At 45.7% G+C, this 18,639-nt stretch overlaps 1 protein-coding gene across 1 annotated transcript in view; it reads left to right on the top strand.

Moving 5' to 3' along the window:
* Positions 1-201: 201 nt before the first annotated feature.
* rnf32 (ring finger protein 32) overlaps positions 202-18,639 on the top strand; it is a 33,559-nt gene continuing 15,121 nt past the window's right edge. The window contains exons 1-5 of the mRNA XM_078229703.1: positions 202-348; positions 643-910; positions 3,519-3,661; positions 6,902-6,934; positions 7,838-7,962. Of these exons, the coding sequence (XP_078085829.1) occupies positions 202-348; positions 643-910; positions 3,519-3,661; positions 6,902-6,934; positions 7,838-7,962 (716 nt within the window). The remainder of the gene's footprint in view (positions 349-642; positions 911-3,518; positions 3,662-6,901; positions 6,935-7,837; positions 7,963-18,639) is intronic.

The following is an 18,639-nucleotide window of genomic DNA, read 5'->3' on the forward strand; positions in this document are numbered from 1 at the left end:
TCCCACAAATAAATGTAAAAAATAAGCATATTTGTAATTTCTTTTTACAAATTTCATTGACAGTTTTTAAGATATCAAAGTTGAGTTTGAAAGTTGCCGTATTCTTTAAATAAATTACTTCTGAATGGTCTCCGTTTTAATCTCTTTCCTGTTTAATCTTCAGAGGACTCAATAAAATAAGGAAAAGCATGTATACTCACAATGTGGTTTAAAGTAGCATCATCTGCTTGTGCTTTATTAATGAGCTTGCTGATTGTGTTAGCTCAGGACGAAAATAAAGCAGGCAAACCGTACCGAGCCTCGCTTCGGAATCGGAAGCTGACTGAGGAAGCAAAGTGTTTATGTGATGTAATTTAACACATAAACACTTTCACTTCACAATCAGCTCTCCTATCCATCAATGTATTTAGGCTTTCTGGAGTTCAGCAGGGACAGACGCAATCCTTGTTTTAATGAGTTCTCTTAAAATAAACCATAAAATTTGGAAGTGGGGAGGAAGGAGAGAGAGCCATGCAACATTAAATGTATACCCCAAAATAAGTGGATAACAATTTGTTGGACATGAGTTACACACTTAAGAGGGCTTCTCAAATAAAAAATAATTAGTTGTTCTTGCATTCTCGTTTCCATTGTACCCTCTAGCATATTTCCACAAAACCAGACACCACAGTGCTCGTTGCTGTGGCTTTGCAAGATCACATTATTAGGAATCTGCAGCTCCAAAACCTTTCATTGTCTGATACTTTCAAAACAAAACAACGGCCTAAGATGAGTTGCTACAGGCCCATAGACAGAAACGCTGTGAAGCCTGTGGTGGATACAGGAATAAAAAGAAAAGAAGAAAAGAAGAAAAGAAAAGATGAGGAGGAAGAGTATGTTTTGGATCCAAAGCCCTTGGGCCTCTCTTTGGGTAAATTCTTTTCACTTTTCATGTTTAATGTATTGTTTTTATGGTTGCGTCATGCTTGTGATGTAATTTTTAAATTACAGCTAATTCGAAGAAGAATCGTGGATGAGATGGATATTTATTATAAATCTAGTGGCTAATTGGTTTATGTCAGCCTCCAACTCAAAAAAGAGTCTGTATTTAGCAGGAAGCTACAGGAACATAGTGGATGAAATTTTACGGCCTCGCTCATCCCATAACCATAAAATCCTGCCCGAAGTCAACAGACCTTTCCATGGTCCGCTCCTCGCTCACAACAATTCCCGTGGTGGGCAGTTCAGTAAAATTCCAGCCCATGTATTTGTTTAGAAGGGAGGATTATTTGGCAGCCATTTTAAGAGTTGGAACTGACACCGCCTGCCATTTTGAAGCAAATTCAGTGGCTCCGACCAGATTTAACAACTTATTTTTGTGTACTAATGTTATTTGCTAACCATTTTTTGTGGTCTGTGGTGTTGTGAGTAAACAAAATGTGGAACAAAGTCACAGGGTGTAAAATTCAAAGTGCCGAACGAGTGTTCGGGAAAGATTTGCGCCAATTGTTTGGGTGAGTTCCCAGTCGCAATCATAAGGCACTTAGTTAAAAAATGCCCAGATGTGATTGTCGCCAGAAGGGGGAGTGGAGCTTAATCTCATCAGTGAAGCCAGCTGCTGAGCTCTTGGGGCACCATTGCGCAGGCATCCCGATCTTCCAGTGCACCCTACTCACCGTAGAAGTTGGCTTCCCATTCTTCAGTTTGTAAATACACAGGGCTTTCCCGTATTAGGAGTCAGCATCCATTTTCCAGCTCAGAAATATATGTTTAGAGTTAAACGATCCCAGGACATGGGATCAAGCAGGCAATACAGACAGTTTTAGCAAGAAGATGCACGCGAGGTAAGATGTATCCACATAAAGCAAACCACGTATGGCAACAAATGAACAGAAATGGGATCCCCTGCAAAAATGAAGAAGTGCGAAGCTGGCTTCAAGATAAAAGTTGTAACATTTGCCAACTCATCAAATAGCTGCTGCAGAGAGAGAATTTGGTGTTAGTAACAAACTGGTGCAAGAATGGAAGAAGAAGAAGGATCTATCCTGAAGAAGATGCCCAAGATCAAATGCACCATGGGAACTGGCGTGATCTTGAGAAGGGTCTATGGGAATGGGTTGTCGAAAATCGCCAGAATGGTTTCATCATCACCAGAAATGCAATGCGATGGTGTATTGTCACCGGACTATTTATAGTCCGAAGTCGGATGGTGTATTGTCACTGGGCGGCACGGTAGCACAGTGGTTAGCACTGCTGCTTCACAGCTCCAGGGACCTGGGTTCGATTCCCGGCTTGAGTCACTGTCTGTGTGGAGTTTGCACATTCTCCTCGTGTCTGCTTGGGTTTCCTCCGGGTGCTCCAGTTTCCTCCCACAGTCCAAAGATGTGCGGGTTAGGTTGATTGGCCATGCTAAAATTGCCCTTAGTGTCCTGAGATGCGTAGGTTAGACGGATTAGTGGGTAAATATGTAGGGATATGGGGATAGGGCCTGGGTGGGATTGTGGTCGGTGCAGACTTGATGGGCCAAATGGCCTCTTTCTGTACTGTAGGGTTTCTATGATTCTATGATTGACTAATAATCCAGAGACCCAGGATAATGCTTCGGGGACCCGGGTTTGAATCCCACCACAGCAGATTGTAAAATTTGAAGTGAATGAAAACCTGTAAGTAAAAGTCTGCTGTTGTTGCTTAGCATATCTTCACACCCATGCTGTTTTTTAACCCTTTGGAGAATAGTGGGGGAAGTGGTGGAAGGATTTCTGCCAATTGAACCCATTGAACGCTCCTCTCCATGGCCAACATGTCCTGGCTTTGGACTCGAGCCAGGAACGTCTGGTCCAGTGGTAGGGGCACTACCACACGGCCTCCTCCAAAGTCTAATAATGATCACAAAACCATTCTCGATTGTGGTAAAAATCCATCGTATTTACTAATGTCTTTTAGGGAAGGAAATCTGCCTTCCATGCCTGGTCTGACCTACATATGATTCCAGATCCAATGCAGATGACTCTTAAATGCTTTCTGAAATGGCCGAGAAAGCCACTCAGTTCAAGGGCAATTACTGGTGAGCAATAAATGCCGGCCCAGCCAGCGACTCCCACATCCCATGAAGGAATAAGTAAAGTGGGACAAATCCAATCCTGAGCCCAACAAACATTTCAGAGTTACAGTTAGTTGGTCTAGTCACTTTATAGAAAGAAAGTATCTAGTTTGCTGCAGAAGATCAAGATTGTTCAGAGACCTTGTTCACATTTTGTACTCAGCATCTAAGTCGATCCAGGTTTGTGGAAAGGTTTTCCAAAGCTTCAAAGGCCAACTTATATGCAGTGATCTATAGTAATTGACATTGAGGCATTTTGAAAGTTTCAAATGTAAATTAAGGTTAAATACATTCATCTGAATGACCTCTGAGCAAGTTATTACAAATCACAAAAAAGGCTCTGGTTCAGTTTGTGATCTAGTTATAATTGACTGGTTTTAGTCTTTCCTCAACTAGAAACCTTAGTCTTAAATTTTGGTTTATCAATTGTTCTTTTAAGCACAGAAAATGGGTCTGGTTGATGCACCTAAAGCACCATTAACAGATAGTGAATGGCAACTGGTGAAAACGAGATCAATACAACAGGGAGATTCATCACAGCCTTGTGCTATATGCAGAGAAGAGTTCGGGATGCAGCAACAGGTGAGTATTTTGAAAAACAGAGTAGCAAGCACTTTTCACATTACTGGAGTACAAATTGCGAAGAAACTAGGATGGTATTCTATTTGGAAACAGTGATTGAGATACAAGTGTGAAATATTAACCAGTTAAAATAGCACTGCAGCATATTTTGTGCTAATCCCCCCAAAAAAAATGTTCATATGCTGAAACTTTTGAATTCAATTTATACCTGTTTAGAAACTTCCATCAAGAGGGAGCCTGGTAGCCCTACAACTAACCTCGCTGGCCAAGTCTGAAAGGACATTGGTTGGGACCGTTCTCTTTCACATTGGGGATCTGTTCTGCTGATCTAGCAAAAATATTAAATAATGGAAGTTTCTACCGTTTAGCAGTAAAGACCATTTCAAACCAGGTTCTTGTAGGCAGAGTACGAACCAGTCACTGAATGGATAGTCCTCGACCAATTGGCCAGTAGAAGTGTTACTCAGATGCACTTAGGGCCCACTCAAGAAACGGGAGGTCAGACAATGCAAAAATAATTATTCTTGGCAATTTACTGATGCTATATGTGTTCTCCCAGCCAATGATAGAATATGGAAAATACATTTTATATCATACAGATGTTTCTCCTCGATAACTATCAAAAACATTTTGGACAAAGTCACGGGGCTGAATTTTATGGGACGCCATAGTCCCCACTGCCCCCAGCCAAAATATCAGTGGAGAGCGCCCCCCCATGACCCCAATGACAACTCCCCGCCCCTGTCAGTTTAACGCAGGGAGCAGCATTAATTGCGTTAAGGAGAGGTAGTGGCATTGTGGCTAGCAATCCAGAGGCCCAGGCAATGGGCTGAGGACACAGGCTCAAATCCACCCTGACACCAACTGGTGGAATTTAAATCAGTAAATCTGGAATTAGAGGTCTCAGTGATAGTGACAATGAAACCAACGTTGTAAAAATCTATCTGGTTTCCTACTGTCCTTCAGGGGAGGAAATCTGCCATCCTCACTTGGTCTGGCCCACATCGAGCTCCAGACACACAACAATGCGGCTGATACCTCAGTGGCCCAGCAAGCCACTCAGATGTCTCAAATCACTACGAAGTCTAAAAGGAATGGAACCGCAAGGACCAATCAGCATTGAGCTAGGCACCAGAAACAGCACACTCAGCCCTGTCGACCCTGCAAAGTCCTCCTTAGTAACGTCTGAGGGCTTGTGTAAAATTGAGAAAGCTGGTTCACAAACTAGTCAAACAACAGCCTGATATAGTCATACTCAGACAATGTGCCAGACACCACCATCACAATCCCTAGGTATGTTCTGTCCCACCAGCAGGACAGGGCGGCACAGTGGCACAGTGGTTAGCATTGCTGCCTCACAGTGTCAGGGATCCAGGTTCGATTCCGGCCTCGGGTCACTGTCTGTGTGGAGTTTGCACATTCTCCCTGTGTCTGTGTGGATTTCGTCCAGGTGCTCCGGTTTCCTCCCACAGTCCAAAGATGTGCAGGTTAGGTGGATTGGTCATGCTAAATTGCCCTTTAGTGTTAGGGGGGCTAGCAAGGTAAAATACATGGGGTTATGGGGGTAGGGTCTGGCTGAGATTGTGGTCGGTGCAGGCTCGATGGGCTGAATGACCTCCTTCTGCACTGTAGGATTCTATGATTCTATGACAAGGCCCACCGAAGGTGGTATAAAGCCCTGAACATCGACTTCAGAACACATGAGGTCAAATATGAGTAAAGAAGCTTTTTGATTGTTGATTACCACCTCCACTCACCCCCCCTCTCAATGATGAACCAGTACTCCTCCATGTTGAACACCATTGGAGCCATAAGACTATAAGACATAGGTGCAGAATTAGGCCACTCGGCCCATCGAGTCTGCTCCACCATTCAATCATGGCTGATATTTTTCTCATCCCCATTCTCCTGCCTTTTCCCCATAACCCCTAATCCCCTTATTAATCAAGAACCTATCTATCTCTGTCTTAAAGATACTCAATGACCTGGCCTCCACAGCCTTCTGCAGCAAAGAGTTCCCGCAGATTCACCACTCTCTGGCTGAAGAAATTCCTCCTCATCTCTGTTTTAAAGGTTCACCTTTTAGCCTGAGGTTGTGCCCTCTGGTTTTAGTTTTTCCTACTAGTGGAAACATCCACTCCGAGTCCACTCTATCCAGGCCTCGCAGTATCCTGTAAGTTTCAATAAGATCCCCCCTCATCCTTCGAAACTGGAGGAAGCACTATCGCTGGCAAGGCACAGAACGTACTCTGGGAGGGAGACTTCAGTGTCCATCCATGATGCATACTGGGTGAATGGGCATTGAAGGGACTTGAGACAGTTTGAGGAATCATGGGGAGTGGCTGGGGACATGAGATAGCACTGAATTGGCATAGAGAGTTCAAGGGGCCAGGGGATCAGTGTTGCGGACGAGATGGCATGTAAGGTAAAGGAGCCTAGGAGGTGGGTGGAGTGCAGTGAGGGCTAGAGAGCCTATAATCTTCATACACAACTGGGACAAAGTCACAGAGAAGAGAAGCAGATCTTCTAACCTACCCACCCAGTACTCATCCACCACCATGGCCTCCTGATTTCAGAGTCAGTGTGCCCAGCTCCTACAGCGCCCCCCCCCCAACCCCCCACCCCCACAAAGCATCAGGGTACATTCTACCATTCTACCAAGATGGGTTTGGCGGGTCTGATAAATTTCCTGATTTGAGCTGCTCACCTCGCACACCAAAACCTAGCCGTAACCTTATTATAATCTTAATTTAAAGAAGATGCGATCCAAGAGAAACTTACAGGATACTGCGAGGCCTGGATAGACTGGACATGAGGTGGATGTTTCCAGTAGTAGGAAAAACTAGAACCAGAAGGCATAACCTCAAGCTAAAGGGACGATCCTTTAAAACAGAGTTGAGGAGGAATTTCTTCAGCCAGAGAGTGGTGAATCTGTGGAACTCTTTGCCACAGAAGGTTGTGGAGGCCAGGTCATTGAGTGTCTTTAAGACAGAGATAGATAGGTTCTTGATTGATAAGGGGATCAGGAGTTATGGGGAAAAGGCAGAAGAATGGGAGGAGAAAAATATCAGCCATGATTGAATGGCGGAGCAGTCTCGATGGGCTGAGTGGCCTAATTCTGCTCCTATGTCTTATGGTCTTACGGTCTAAACATTATTTGTTTTCCATCTGTAAACGCAATATCACAAACTACTGAATGAACTCAATCTCAACTATATTTTTTGGTGTTCTGTCCAACAGGTTCTGCTGTCTTGTTCCCATGTTTTTCACAGGGTAAGTGGTAAAAACTGCAGAGAAATTATTAGAATTTCCAGTTTTTAGGAACATGTGTTATTGATGTTTTGTGTAATTAGGGACATAGAGGGTGGGAATCGCCAAAAAAACTCTGTGTCGAATTCATGTAAAAACTGGAGTAAATCCCACTGTTTTTTTCAGCGGGATTTTCAAAATGAATCTCCCACACTCTGACCGCAGAGTGCCGTAGCGTCAATATCATTAAACATTTGGGGGTGGGGCCTATTGCCGCTGGATAGGCTGGTAGCATAGCGCCCAGCAGACCACTGCGCATGCGCTGATCTGTCAGTACCGAGATCGGCGCAAGTGCAATGGTCCCGAACTGCCGGGCTCCCGATCGCTGGCCAGCCCTGCGACCCCGCATCGCCAGCTGTGGGAACCCCCCCCCCACAAGGCCCGATCACTGGCCCCCCAGAGATGTCCCAGCCAGCCTCAACGCATCCCCGGCACCCCAGTGGGGTCAGGCTGCCAGCTCTCCGCAAGTGGGAAGCTTTGGAAATCCCGCTGGAGTGAAACACTCCTGGCCCAGGCGGGGTGGGGGGGGCGGGGAGAGAGGCGAGTGGGCCCGGAGAATTCAGTCCTGCGCCCACTAATCATATTCCAATTCTGATTTAAATAATTTATACAACTCCACACTGATTTCTGGCGCATAGCTGACAGCGGCGGAAATCCTGCAGCCGGAGACTCACGGAGGCCGTGGCGCACAGTGGGGAACCCGCTACACGGCCTCCACTTGAGTCTTCCGGCCCGCAGCATGCTGGGAGAATCACCCCATAATGTGGTCTGGAACATGTGTAATCAGTATTAAAAGAGACATTGTAAAATAGTTTGTCAATGTCTGAGAATTTGCTTATACTGTCCATTTGTACATTTTGTTTGAAGATTTGCTTGCAAGCCTTTGAGAAGTTCTCTGGGAGGAAGAGTTGCCCGATGTGCAGGAAAGAGCAATACCAGACCAGGATAATTCATGACGGAGCTCGGCTGCACAGGACAAAATGTGCTACAAGGTACTAATGTGATAACAGAGGGGATCAGTGCAGGTTTGACGGGCCAAATGACCTTCTTCTGCACTGTTGGGGTTCTATATCTGTGCCATCTTATAGAAAACATTTGCTTTACAAGGTAAAGAAAGAACATGGCTACATAGATCAGGATAAAGGTGTTTAAAATCTGGAAGGGTTTAGATAGAGTAAATAGAGGCTGTTTCCAGTGGCCGATAACCAGAAAGTACTGTTGTAAGGTGTTTGGCAAAAGAACCAGTGCCCACACACGGAAAAACTTATTTCAATGTAGTGAGTGATTAGGATTTTGATCGCAATGCCAGAGAGGTGCATTAGGGGTCATGGGAGTGGGTGCAAGGGCACGTGTTGGCATATTGGTGTGAGGGGTCATAGGCAGTGGTTGGGTGTCATGGATTGGCATAGGTTGGCGTGGATCTGGCAGGAGTGTGTGAGAATGGGCGGGGTGTGGGCTGGAGGAATTATATTTGTTTTATTATTATTTACTTATTAGAACACAATACAGAGGCAGTCCTCGTGTCCAGACCCTCTTCACACCTGGCAGGCTCTACACTCACTCCAAGGTCGCTCACCCCGACCGAAAATCCAACCTGACCTGGGGATGAAATTCTAGGCCTTTGTTTCCTTTTTCAGGTCCACTTCAAAAAATACAAGCTTTGAAACTACAGATTCTATTGCAAGACACTTTCTAGAATTTACACAGCAGATGGCAAATCTTCGCAGTGTTTCAGTTTGAAAGGTTGCCCTTCAATCTGAGATGACATTGAGCTTATTAAGAAAAATCAGAGAACCAAAATACATACCATCGAAGGACCATTTATTTGAACAAGTATTTTTCCATTGGTTAGATTTTGAGTATGGCAGAGACTTATTAATCAGGATTTGTGAATATCTTTATTGCTGGGACAGCAAAATTAAGAAATAACCAAGCTCTTCTGTGAACTATTAATCTATTCAAGGAAAATAATTTAAACCTTAGTTCTAAGAATTTGGGTCAGGTGTTGTGGTACAATGCGTAGCCTCCTTGTCTCTGAGCCTGAAGCTCCAGGTTCAAGTCCCCTTCTGGGACTTCATAGCCATGCGTTGATAATATGTCCAAATAGATTGATAATCAATCTGTGAATCCTTCCAATAGCTGCTGGTAAGTGCAGCAGTCTCATGGTCAGTCATGCCTGAAGCAGACTGGTGCCCCTTAAGATAATAGTCTCTGAAGAGGGGCCAGCAACCTATTCCAGGAAAAACTAGCCATGGATATAAGCACATGTAAAAGTAACGTTTATTTATTAGTCACAAGTAGGCTTACATTAACACTGTAATGAAGTTACTCTGAAAATCCCCTAAATCGCCACACTCTGGCGCCTGTTCGGATACACTGAGGGAGAATTCAGCATGGGCAATGCACCTAACCCACATGTCTTTCAGACTGTGGGAGGAAACCGGAGCACCTGGAAGAAACCCACGCAGACACAAGGAGAAAGTGCAGACTGCACACAGTCACCCAAGCCAGGAATCAAACCCGGGTCCCTGGCGTTGTGAGGCAACAGTATTAACCACTGTGCCATCGTGCCACCCATTTTGGCTCCGTCATGTGTCACTCCACACGGGAGAACCTCCAAGCTAACTCCATGTATTTGGGTAATTGGATTGGAATCATGTTTTTGTTTCTTTCACAGGACGTATGCACCAGTGCCAACATTTGTTGCCCATCCCTAAATACCCTTGTGAAGGGGCAATGAGCTGTCTTCTACGACCACGGCAGTCAACCTGGTGTATGTGCACACAGTGCTGTTAGGTAGTGAATTCCAGGATTTTGACCCAGTGACAGTGAAGGAATGGTAATATAGTTCCAAGTCAGGATGGTGAGTGACTTGCAGGTGGTGGTGTTCTGTTGCCCTTGTCCTTCTAGATGGTAGAGATTGCAGTTTGGAAAGTGCTGTTGATAGAGGCTAATGTTCAAGTTGATGGAGCCTGATGTTCAATTGACAGAGTCAGTTGAGCATCAGTAGTGGGCAAGCTGCTGGAAACAATTATTTGGGATAGAATTAGCAGTCACATGGAAAAATGTGGGTTGATTACAATGACCTGGAAACACCCTTAAAAAATGGCAAAACTTGGACTGCTCACCACAATCAGCCCTTGACTCCCCTTCCCACCACCCCGCACAAACACACCCCAACCAGGCTTTCTAGTCCAATAGAATTTTACAGCATAAAAGAAGGGCAGCTAGTCCAGTACATTGGTGCTGGCCCTCTGAATGAGCTGTCCTTTTATATTTTTATTTTTTTAAATTTCTCTATATAAGGGTGAACAAAGCACACTATGAACACTATCTATCCTATACCCTAACATCCAGAATGAATACGAGTTAAACATAAGGAGCAGGCTGAGGGTAAGGGAGCTTGTTTGTGCATTTTATTTATTTATTTATTTTTCAGTTAAATTAGTGAAAAAAATCGGAGGTTTTTTTTCAAAACAGGAAGTAGGCCCAGCAGCAGCCTGGGAAGCTTTTGGAGGGTTTAAAAGTAGGCCGCACCTTTGAGCGGGCAGCGTCGTTAGCGGGCAGCAGAGTGAGCAGGGGGCAGAGTGAGAGCTGAAGGGCTTTGGCTCAAAACAGGCTTCGGCGAGAACAGGCAGAGGTGAGAGTAGGCTTTTTCTTTCCCAGAAAGTTTATTCTTGTTTTTCCCCCAGAGTACAAACAACAAAGAACAAAGAACAATACAGCACAGGAACAGGCCCTTCGGCCCTCCAAGCCCGCGCCGCTCCCCGGTCCAGGATTGAATCCTGAATCCAGGATCCCCGCCCAATTTTCCAGTCTATCTACATCCTAATATCCTATCCACCGAGCTGTCCCTCACAGCAACGATGCTTTGTTCATCACAACCTATTAACTCACCCCCACCCCCCCATTCCAGACCATGTGATCTCCAGGGAGAGGCGAAAACCCAGAGTGAAAACCCCATGGCCAATATGGGGAAAAAAAATCTGGGAAATTCCTCTCCGACCCCCTGAGGCGATCGAAACGAGTCCAGGAGATCACACTGGCCCTGATCAGAAAATGCTTCCCAACCCTATTCATTTCCACTTCTGCTTTACGAACACCATCTGAATTCCCTGCCCCCGAGACAGGTTCCCAACTATCCGCAGTCTCGCTCTGTACTAGCACCAGCAAGATGATCATAGAATGAAGCCTTGAAACGAGAAACAAAGAACAATTAGCCCGCGCCGCTCCCTGGTCCAAACTAGACCACTCTTTTGTATCCCTCCATTCCCACTCCGTTCATATAGCTGTCTAGATAAGTCTTAAACGTTCCCAGTGTGTCCGCCTCCACCACCTTGCCCGGCAACACATTCCAGGTCCCCACGACCCTCTGTGTAAAATATGTCCTTCTGATATCTGTGTTAAACCTCCCCCCCTTCACCTTGAACCTATGACCCCTCGTGAAGGTCACCACCGACCCGGGGAAAAGCTTCCCACCGTTCACCCTATCTATGCCTTTCATAATTTTATACACCTCTATTAAGTCTCCCCTCATCCTCCGTCTTTCCAAGGAGAACAACCCCAGTTTCCCCAATCTCTCCTCATAACCAAGCCCCTCCATACCAGGCAACATCCTGGTAAACCTCCTCTGTACTCTCTCCAAAGCCTCCACGTCCTTCTGGTAGTGTGGCGACCAGAACTGGACGCAGTATTCCAAATGCGGCCGAACCAACGTTCTATACATCTGCAACATCAGACCCCAACTTTTATACTCTATGCCCCGTCCTATAAAGGCAAGCATGCCATATGCCTTCTTCACCACCTTCTCCACCTGTGACGTCACCTTCAAAGATCTGTGGACTTGCACACCCAGGTCCCTCTGCGTCTCTACACCCTTTATGGTTCTTCCATTTATCGTGTAGCTCCTCCCTACATTATTCCCACCAAAATGCATCACTTCGCATTTATCAGGATTGAACTCCATCTGCCATTTCCTTGCCCAAATTTCCAGCCTATCTATATCCTTCTGTAGCCTCTGACAATGTTCCTCACTATCTGCAAGTCCTGCCAGTTTTGTGTCGTCCGCAAATTTACTGATCACCCCAGTTACTCCTTCTTCCAGATCATTTATATAAATCACAAACAGCAGAGGTCCCAATACAGAGCCCTGCGGTACACCACTAGTCACAGGCCTCCAGCCGGAAAAAGACCCTTCCACTACCACCCTCTGTCTTCTATGACCAAGCCAGTTCTCCACCCATCTAGCCACCTCCCCCTTTATCCCATGAGATCCAACCTTTTTCACTAGCCTACCATGAGGGACTTTGTCAAACGCTTTACTAAAGTCCATATAGACAACATCCACGGCCCTTCCTTCGTCAACCATTTTGGTCACTTCTTCAAAAAACACCACCAGGTTAGTGAGGCATGACCTCCCTCTCACAAAACCATGCTGACTATCGTTAATGAGTTTATTCCTTTCTAAATGCGCATACATCCTATCTCTAAGAATCTTCTCCAACAACTTCCCCACCACGGATGTCAAGCTCACCGGCCTATAATTACCCGGGTTATCCTTCCTACCCTTCTTAAATAACGGGACCACATTGGCTATCCTCCAATCCTCTGGGACCTCACCTGCGTCCAGTGACGAGACAAAGATTTGCGTCAGAGGCCCAACGATTTCACCTCTCGTCTCCCTGAGCAGCCTTGGATAGATTCCATCAGGCCCTGGGGATTTGTCAGTCTTTATATTCTCTAACAAACCTAACACTTCCTCCTTTGTAATGGAGATTTTCTCCAACGGTTCAACACTCCCCTCAGAGACACTCCCAGTCAACACATCCCTCTCCTTTGTGAATACCGACGCAAAGTATTCATTTAGGATCTCCCCTACTTCTTTGGGCTCCAAGCATAAGTCCCCACTTTTGTCCCTGAGAGGTCCGATTTTTTCCCTAACAACCCTTTTGTTCCTAACGTATGAATAAAATGCCTTGGGATTCTCCTTAATCCTGTCTGCCAAGAACATTTCGTGACCCCTTTTTGCTCTTCTAATTCCCCGTTTGAGTACTTTCCTACTTTCTTTGTACTCCTCCAGAACTCCCTCCGTTTTTAGCTGCTTGGACCTAACATACGCCTCTCTTTTCTTTTTGACCAGTCCCTCAATTTCCCTGGTAATCCACGGTTCTCTAATCCTACCCTTCCTATCCTTCTTTTTTACAGGCACATGCCTATCCTGCAGCTCTAACAACCGTTCCTTAAAAGACTGCCACATACCAGATGTGGATTTACCCTCAAACAGCCTCTCCCAATCAAGAGCTGCCAATTTCTGCCTGATCCCAATAAAGTTAGCCTTCCCCCAATCCAACACCTTACCCTTGGGACACCACTCATCCTTTTCCATCACTATCCTAAAGCTAACAGAATTGTGGTCACTATTTGCCACATGTTCCCCTACCAAAACTTTGAAGACCTGACCGGGCTCATTCCCCAGTACCAGGTCCAGTATAGCCCCCTCTCTAGTCGGGCTGTCTACATATTGTTCCAACGAACCCTCCTGTACACATTTTACAAATTCCTCCCCATCCAGATACCCTGCCCTCAGCGATTTCCAGTCTATACCAGGGAAATTGAAGTCTCCCACTACAACAACCCTATTTTTCCTGCACCTATCCAGTATCTCCTGACATATCCATTCTTCCACTTCCCTTGGGCTGTTGGGGGGCCTGTAGTACACCCCCAACATAGTGACTGCGCCTTTCCTGTTTCTAAGCTCCACCCAGAGTGACTCGTTACACGACCCCTCTGAATTGTCCTCCCTCTGCACCGCTGTAATATGCTCTCCAACTAATACCGCTACTCCCCCACCTCTTTTGGCCCCTCCTCTGTCTCGCCTAAAACACTTGTACCCTGGAATATTCAGCTGCCAGTCCTGTCCCTCTTTCAACCAAGTCTCTGTCACCGCAACCACATCCAAATTCCTCGTGAGCATTAAGGCCCCAAGTTCGTCTGTCTTACCTGCTACGCTCCTTGCATTGAAGTATAAGCACTCCAGACCTCCAGGCTCAGTGAGGTCGTCCTCCCCCAGAGTGCTCTTCTTCTTTGCCAGCCTTGTCCCAGCCCCAAGCTCGTCCCCAGCCTCCACACTTGTAGACCTTGTAAAAAAAAATACCAGGCAAGATGTTGGAATGCTCCTCTTGCAGGATGTGGGAGATCAGGGAGACCTCCGGTATCCCTGATGACAGCACCTGCAAAAGATGCATTCAGCTGCAGCTGCTAGCAAAGCGTGTTAGGGAACTGGAGAAGGAGCTTGATGACCTCCATCTAATTCGGGAGAATGAGAAGTATATAGACAGTAGCTTTAGGGAGATAGTTACACCTAAGCAGCAGAGCACAGGAAATTGGGTTACTGTAAGGAGAGGAAATGGCAGTGTGAAAGGACAGGCAGAGCAGGGTTCCCCTGTGGCCATACCCCTCCACAACAGGTATACTGAATTGGATACTGTTGTGGGAGATGCTTTACCTGGGACAAGCTGCGACAGCCGGAGCTCTGATACTGAGTCTGGTTCTACAGTGCAAAAGGGTGGGATGAAGAAGAGGAGAGCAGTAGTGATAGGGGACTCAATGGTCAGAGGTACAGACAGGAGGTTCTGTGGTCGGGACAGAGACTCCCGCATGGTTTGTTGCCTCCCAGGTGCCAAGGTCAGCGATGTCTCTGAGCACGTGCACAGCGTTCTAAAGTGGGAAGGTGATCAGCCAGATGTCGTGGTACACATCGGTACCAATGACGTGGGAAGGAAGAGTGAGGAGGTCCTAAAGAGTGAGTACAAAGAGCTTGGAAGGAAGTTAAAAAGCAGGACCCCAAGGGTAGTAATCTCAGGATTGCTACCTGAGCCACATGCCAGTGAGGGCAGGAGTAGGATGCTTGGGCGGATGAACACGTGGCTGAGGAACTGGTGCAGGGGGCAGGGTTTCCAATTCTTGGATCATTGGGACCTCTTCTGGGGCAGGTGGGACCTGTACAAGAGAGACGGGTTACACCTAAACTACAAGGGGACCAATATACTTGAAGGGAGATTTGCTCGTGTTATTGGGGAGGGTTTAAACTAGATTTGCAGGGGGATGGGAACCAGAGTGCCAGAGCAGATAGTGGAGCAGGGGTAAAAAGACAGGTTAGTTCAAGCAAAATCACAAATGGAAGGGTAGAGTGTGGTGGAAATAATCTTTTGAGGTGTGTCTATTTCAATGCCAGGAGTATTGTGGGGAAGGCAGATGAGCTGAAGGCGTGGATAGACACATGGAAATATGACATTATAGCCATTAGTGAAACTTGGCTACAGGAGGGGCAGGACTAGCAGCTCAATGTTCCAGGGTTCCAATGTTTCAGGCGGGATAGAGGCAGAGGGATAAAAGGTGGCGGGGTGGCATTGTTGGTCAGGGAAAATGTTACAGCGGTACTCAGGCAGGATAGATTAGGGAGCTTGTCTACAGAGGCCCTGTGGGTGGAGCTGAGAAACAAGAAAGGTATGACCACATTAATGGGGTTGTATTATAGACCACCCAATAGTCAGCGAGAATTGGAGGAGCAAATCAGTGGAGAGATAGCTGACAACTGCAAGAAACACAAAGTTGTGATAGTAGGGGATTTTAATTTTCCACATATAGATTGGGACTCGCATACTGTTAAAGGTTTAGACGGGGTAGAGTTTGTAAAATGTGTTCAGGAGAATTTTCTACATCAGTATATAGAGGTGCCAACTAGAGAGGATGCAATATTGGATCTCCTATTGGGAAATGAGTTAGGGCAGGTGATGGATGTGAGTGTGAGGGAACACTTTGGATCCAGTGATCATAATGCCATTAGTTTCAACCTGATCGTGGATAAGGATAGATCTGGTCCTCGGGTTGAAGTTCTGAACTGGAAAAAGGCCAAATTTGATGAAATGAGAAAGGATCTGGGAAGTGTGGATTGGCACAGGCTGTTCTCTGGTAAGGATGTAAATGGAAAGTGGGAGGCCTTCAAAGGAGAAATTTTGAGAGTGCAGAGTTTGTATGTTCCTGTCAGGATTAAAGGCAAAGTAAATAGGAATAAGGAACCTTGGTTCTCGAGGGAGATTGTAACACTGATTAAGAGGAAGAGAGAGTTGTATGAAATGTACAGGCAGCAAGGAACACATCAGATGCTCGAGGAGTATAAAAAGTGCAAGAAGCTACTTAAGAGGGAAATCAGGAGGGCTAAAAGAAGACATGAGGTTGCTTTGGCAGACAGAGTGAAGGAAAATCCAAAGAGCTTCTATAGGTATGTTAGGAGCAAAAGGATAGTGAGGGATAAAATTGGTCCTCTTGAAGACCAGAGTGGTAGACTGTGTATGGAACCAAAAGAGATGGGGGAGATACTAAATGGTTATTTTGCATCCGTATTTACTGAGGAAACGGGCATGGAGTCTTTGGAAATAGGGCAAACTGGTAGGGAGGTCATGGAACCTTTACAGATTAAAGGGGAGGTGGTGCTCGCTGTCTTGAGCCAAATCAGAGTGGATAAATCCCCAGGACCGGACAGGGTATTCCCACGGACCTTGAGGGAAGCTAGTGTTGAACTTGCAGGGGCCCTGGGAGACATATTTAAAATGTCAGTATTCACGAGGGAGGTGCCGGATGATTGGAGGGTGGCTCATGTTGTTCCGTTGTTTAAAAAAGGTTCCAAAAGAAATCCGGGAAATTATAGGCCAGTAAGTTTGACGTCGGTGGTGGGCAAGTTATTGGAAGGTATGATAAGGGATAGGATCTACAAATATTTGGATAGACAGGGACTTATTAGGGAGAGTCAACATGGCTTTGTGTGTGGTAGGTCATGTTTGACCAATCTATTAGAGTTTTTCGAGGAGGTTACCAGGAAAGTGGATGAAGGGAAGGTGGTGGATGTTGTCTACCTGGATTTCAGCAAGGCCTTTGACAAGGTCCCTCATGGGAGGTTAGTTAGGAAGGTTCAGTCGCTGGGTATACATGGGGAGGTAGTAAATTGGATTAGACACTGGCTCAATGGAAGAAGCCAGAGAGTGGTTGTGGAGGATTGCTTCTCGGAGTGGAGGCCTGTGACTAGTGGTGTGCCGCAGAGATCGGTGTTGGGTCCATTGTTGTTTGTCATCTATATCAATGATCTGGATGATAATGTGGTAAATTGGATCAGCAAGTTTGCTAATGATTCAAAGATTGGAGGTGTAGTGGACAGTGAGGAAGGTTTTCAAAGCTTGCAGAGGGATTTGGACCAACTAGAAAAATGGGTTGAAAAATGGCAAATGGAATTTAACGCAGACAAGTGAGAGATATTGCACTTTGGAAGGACAAACCAAAGTAGAACGTACAGGGTAAATGGTAGGACTCTGAAGAGTGCAGTTGAACAGAGGGATCTGGGAATACAGGTACAGAATTCCCTAAAAGTGACGTCACAGGTGGATAGGGTCGTAAAGAGTGCCTTTGGTACATTGGCCTTTATAAATCGGAGTATCGAGTATAAAAGTTGGAGTGTTATGGTAAGGTTATATAAGGCATTGGTGAGGCCGAATTTTTGGTCACCTAGTTACAGGAAGGATGTAAATAAGGTTGAAAGAGTGCAGAGAAGGTTCACAAGGATGTTGCCGGGACTTGAGAAGCTGAGTTACAGAGAGAGATTGAATAGGTTGGGACTTTATTCCCTGGAGTGTAGAAGATTGAGGGGAGATTTGATAGAGGTGTATAAGATTTTGATGGGTATAGATAGAGTGAACGCAAGCAGGCTTTTTCCGCTGAGGCTAGGGGAGAAAAAAACCAGAGGGCATCGGGGGGGCTTCTTCACGCAGAGAGTGGTGGGAGTGTGGAATGAGCTGCCGGATAAAGTGGTAAATGCTTTTAACATTTAAGAAAAACTTGGACGGGTTCATGAATGAGAGGGGTGTGGAGGGATATGGTCCAAGTGCAGGTCAGTGGGACTAGGCAAAAAATGGTTCGGCACAGACAAGAAGGGCCAAGAGGCCTGTTTCTGAGCTGTAATTTTCTATGGTTCTATAAATTAACCGGCAAATTGTTGTTAAATATTAACTATAAATTGCACCTTAAATGGCAGAAACAACTAAGACGGATCATATGAATTGGCTGTGCAGTCCCTACAGATTTTGGATCTCACTCTCTGTCACAGAAGTCCCCCAAACTCTCTTCCGCCCGTTATATCATTGGTGGGGGGCAGGGACAATCGAGTGGGGAAATCCCACTGGAGCAAAAGCCATTTTGGGACTCTCCCTTGATTATTCGCCCCCTTCGCCACTTCTGGCCCCTGAAAACGGGGGTGGAAAAACTCCCCTCCCAATGAGTTGGGCAGCATTTGAAAGAGGAAGCTATGTTAGCATTTGGAGTGGTATCCTTCATTAGAGCAGGGTATGCAGCTTGGCTTTTTACCTATAAATGTTACTTCCAGTTTTGCAGTTACTAATCCTGTAAGAAATGCAAACCTGTTTTCTCTGTGATCTTTTTAAACATTCCTGAAGCAACATATATATATGTATATTGTGCCCAGTAAAACCAGCCTGAATATTCTTAAAAGGTATAAATAAATCTGGTGATGCAATGTGACCTCTCAGCTTCTCGAACCGGGCATTGCACTCTGATGGAAGATTAAACATTTATGTGATGATCTCTTAGTCTTTGAGTACTGATTT

This window comes from Mustelus asterias, chromosome 2, assembly GCF_964213995.1.
Source record: "Mustelus asterias chromosome 2, sMusAst1.hap1.1, whole genome shotgun sequence".
In the NCBI taxonomy this organism is placed as follows: Eukaryota; Metazoa; Chordata; class Chondrichthyes; order Carcharhiniformes; family Triakidae; genus Mustelus; species Mustelus asterias.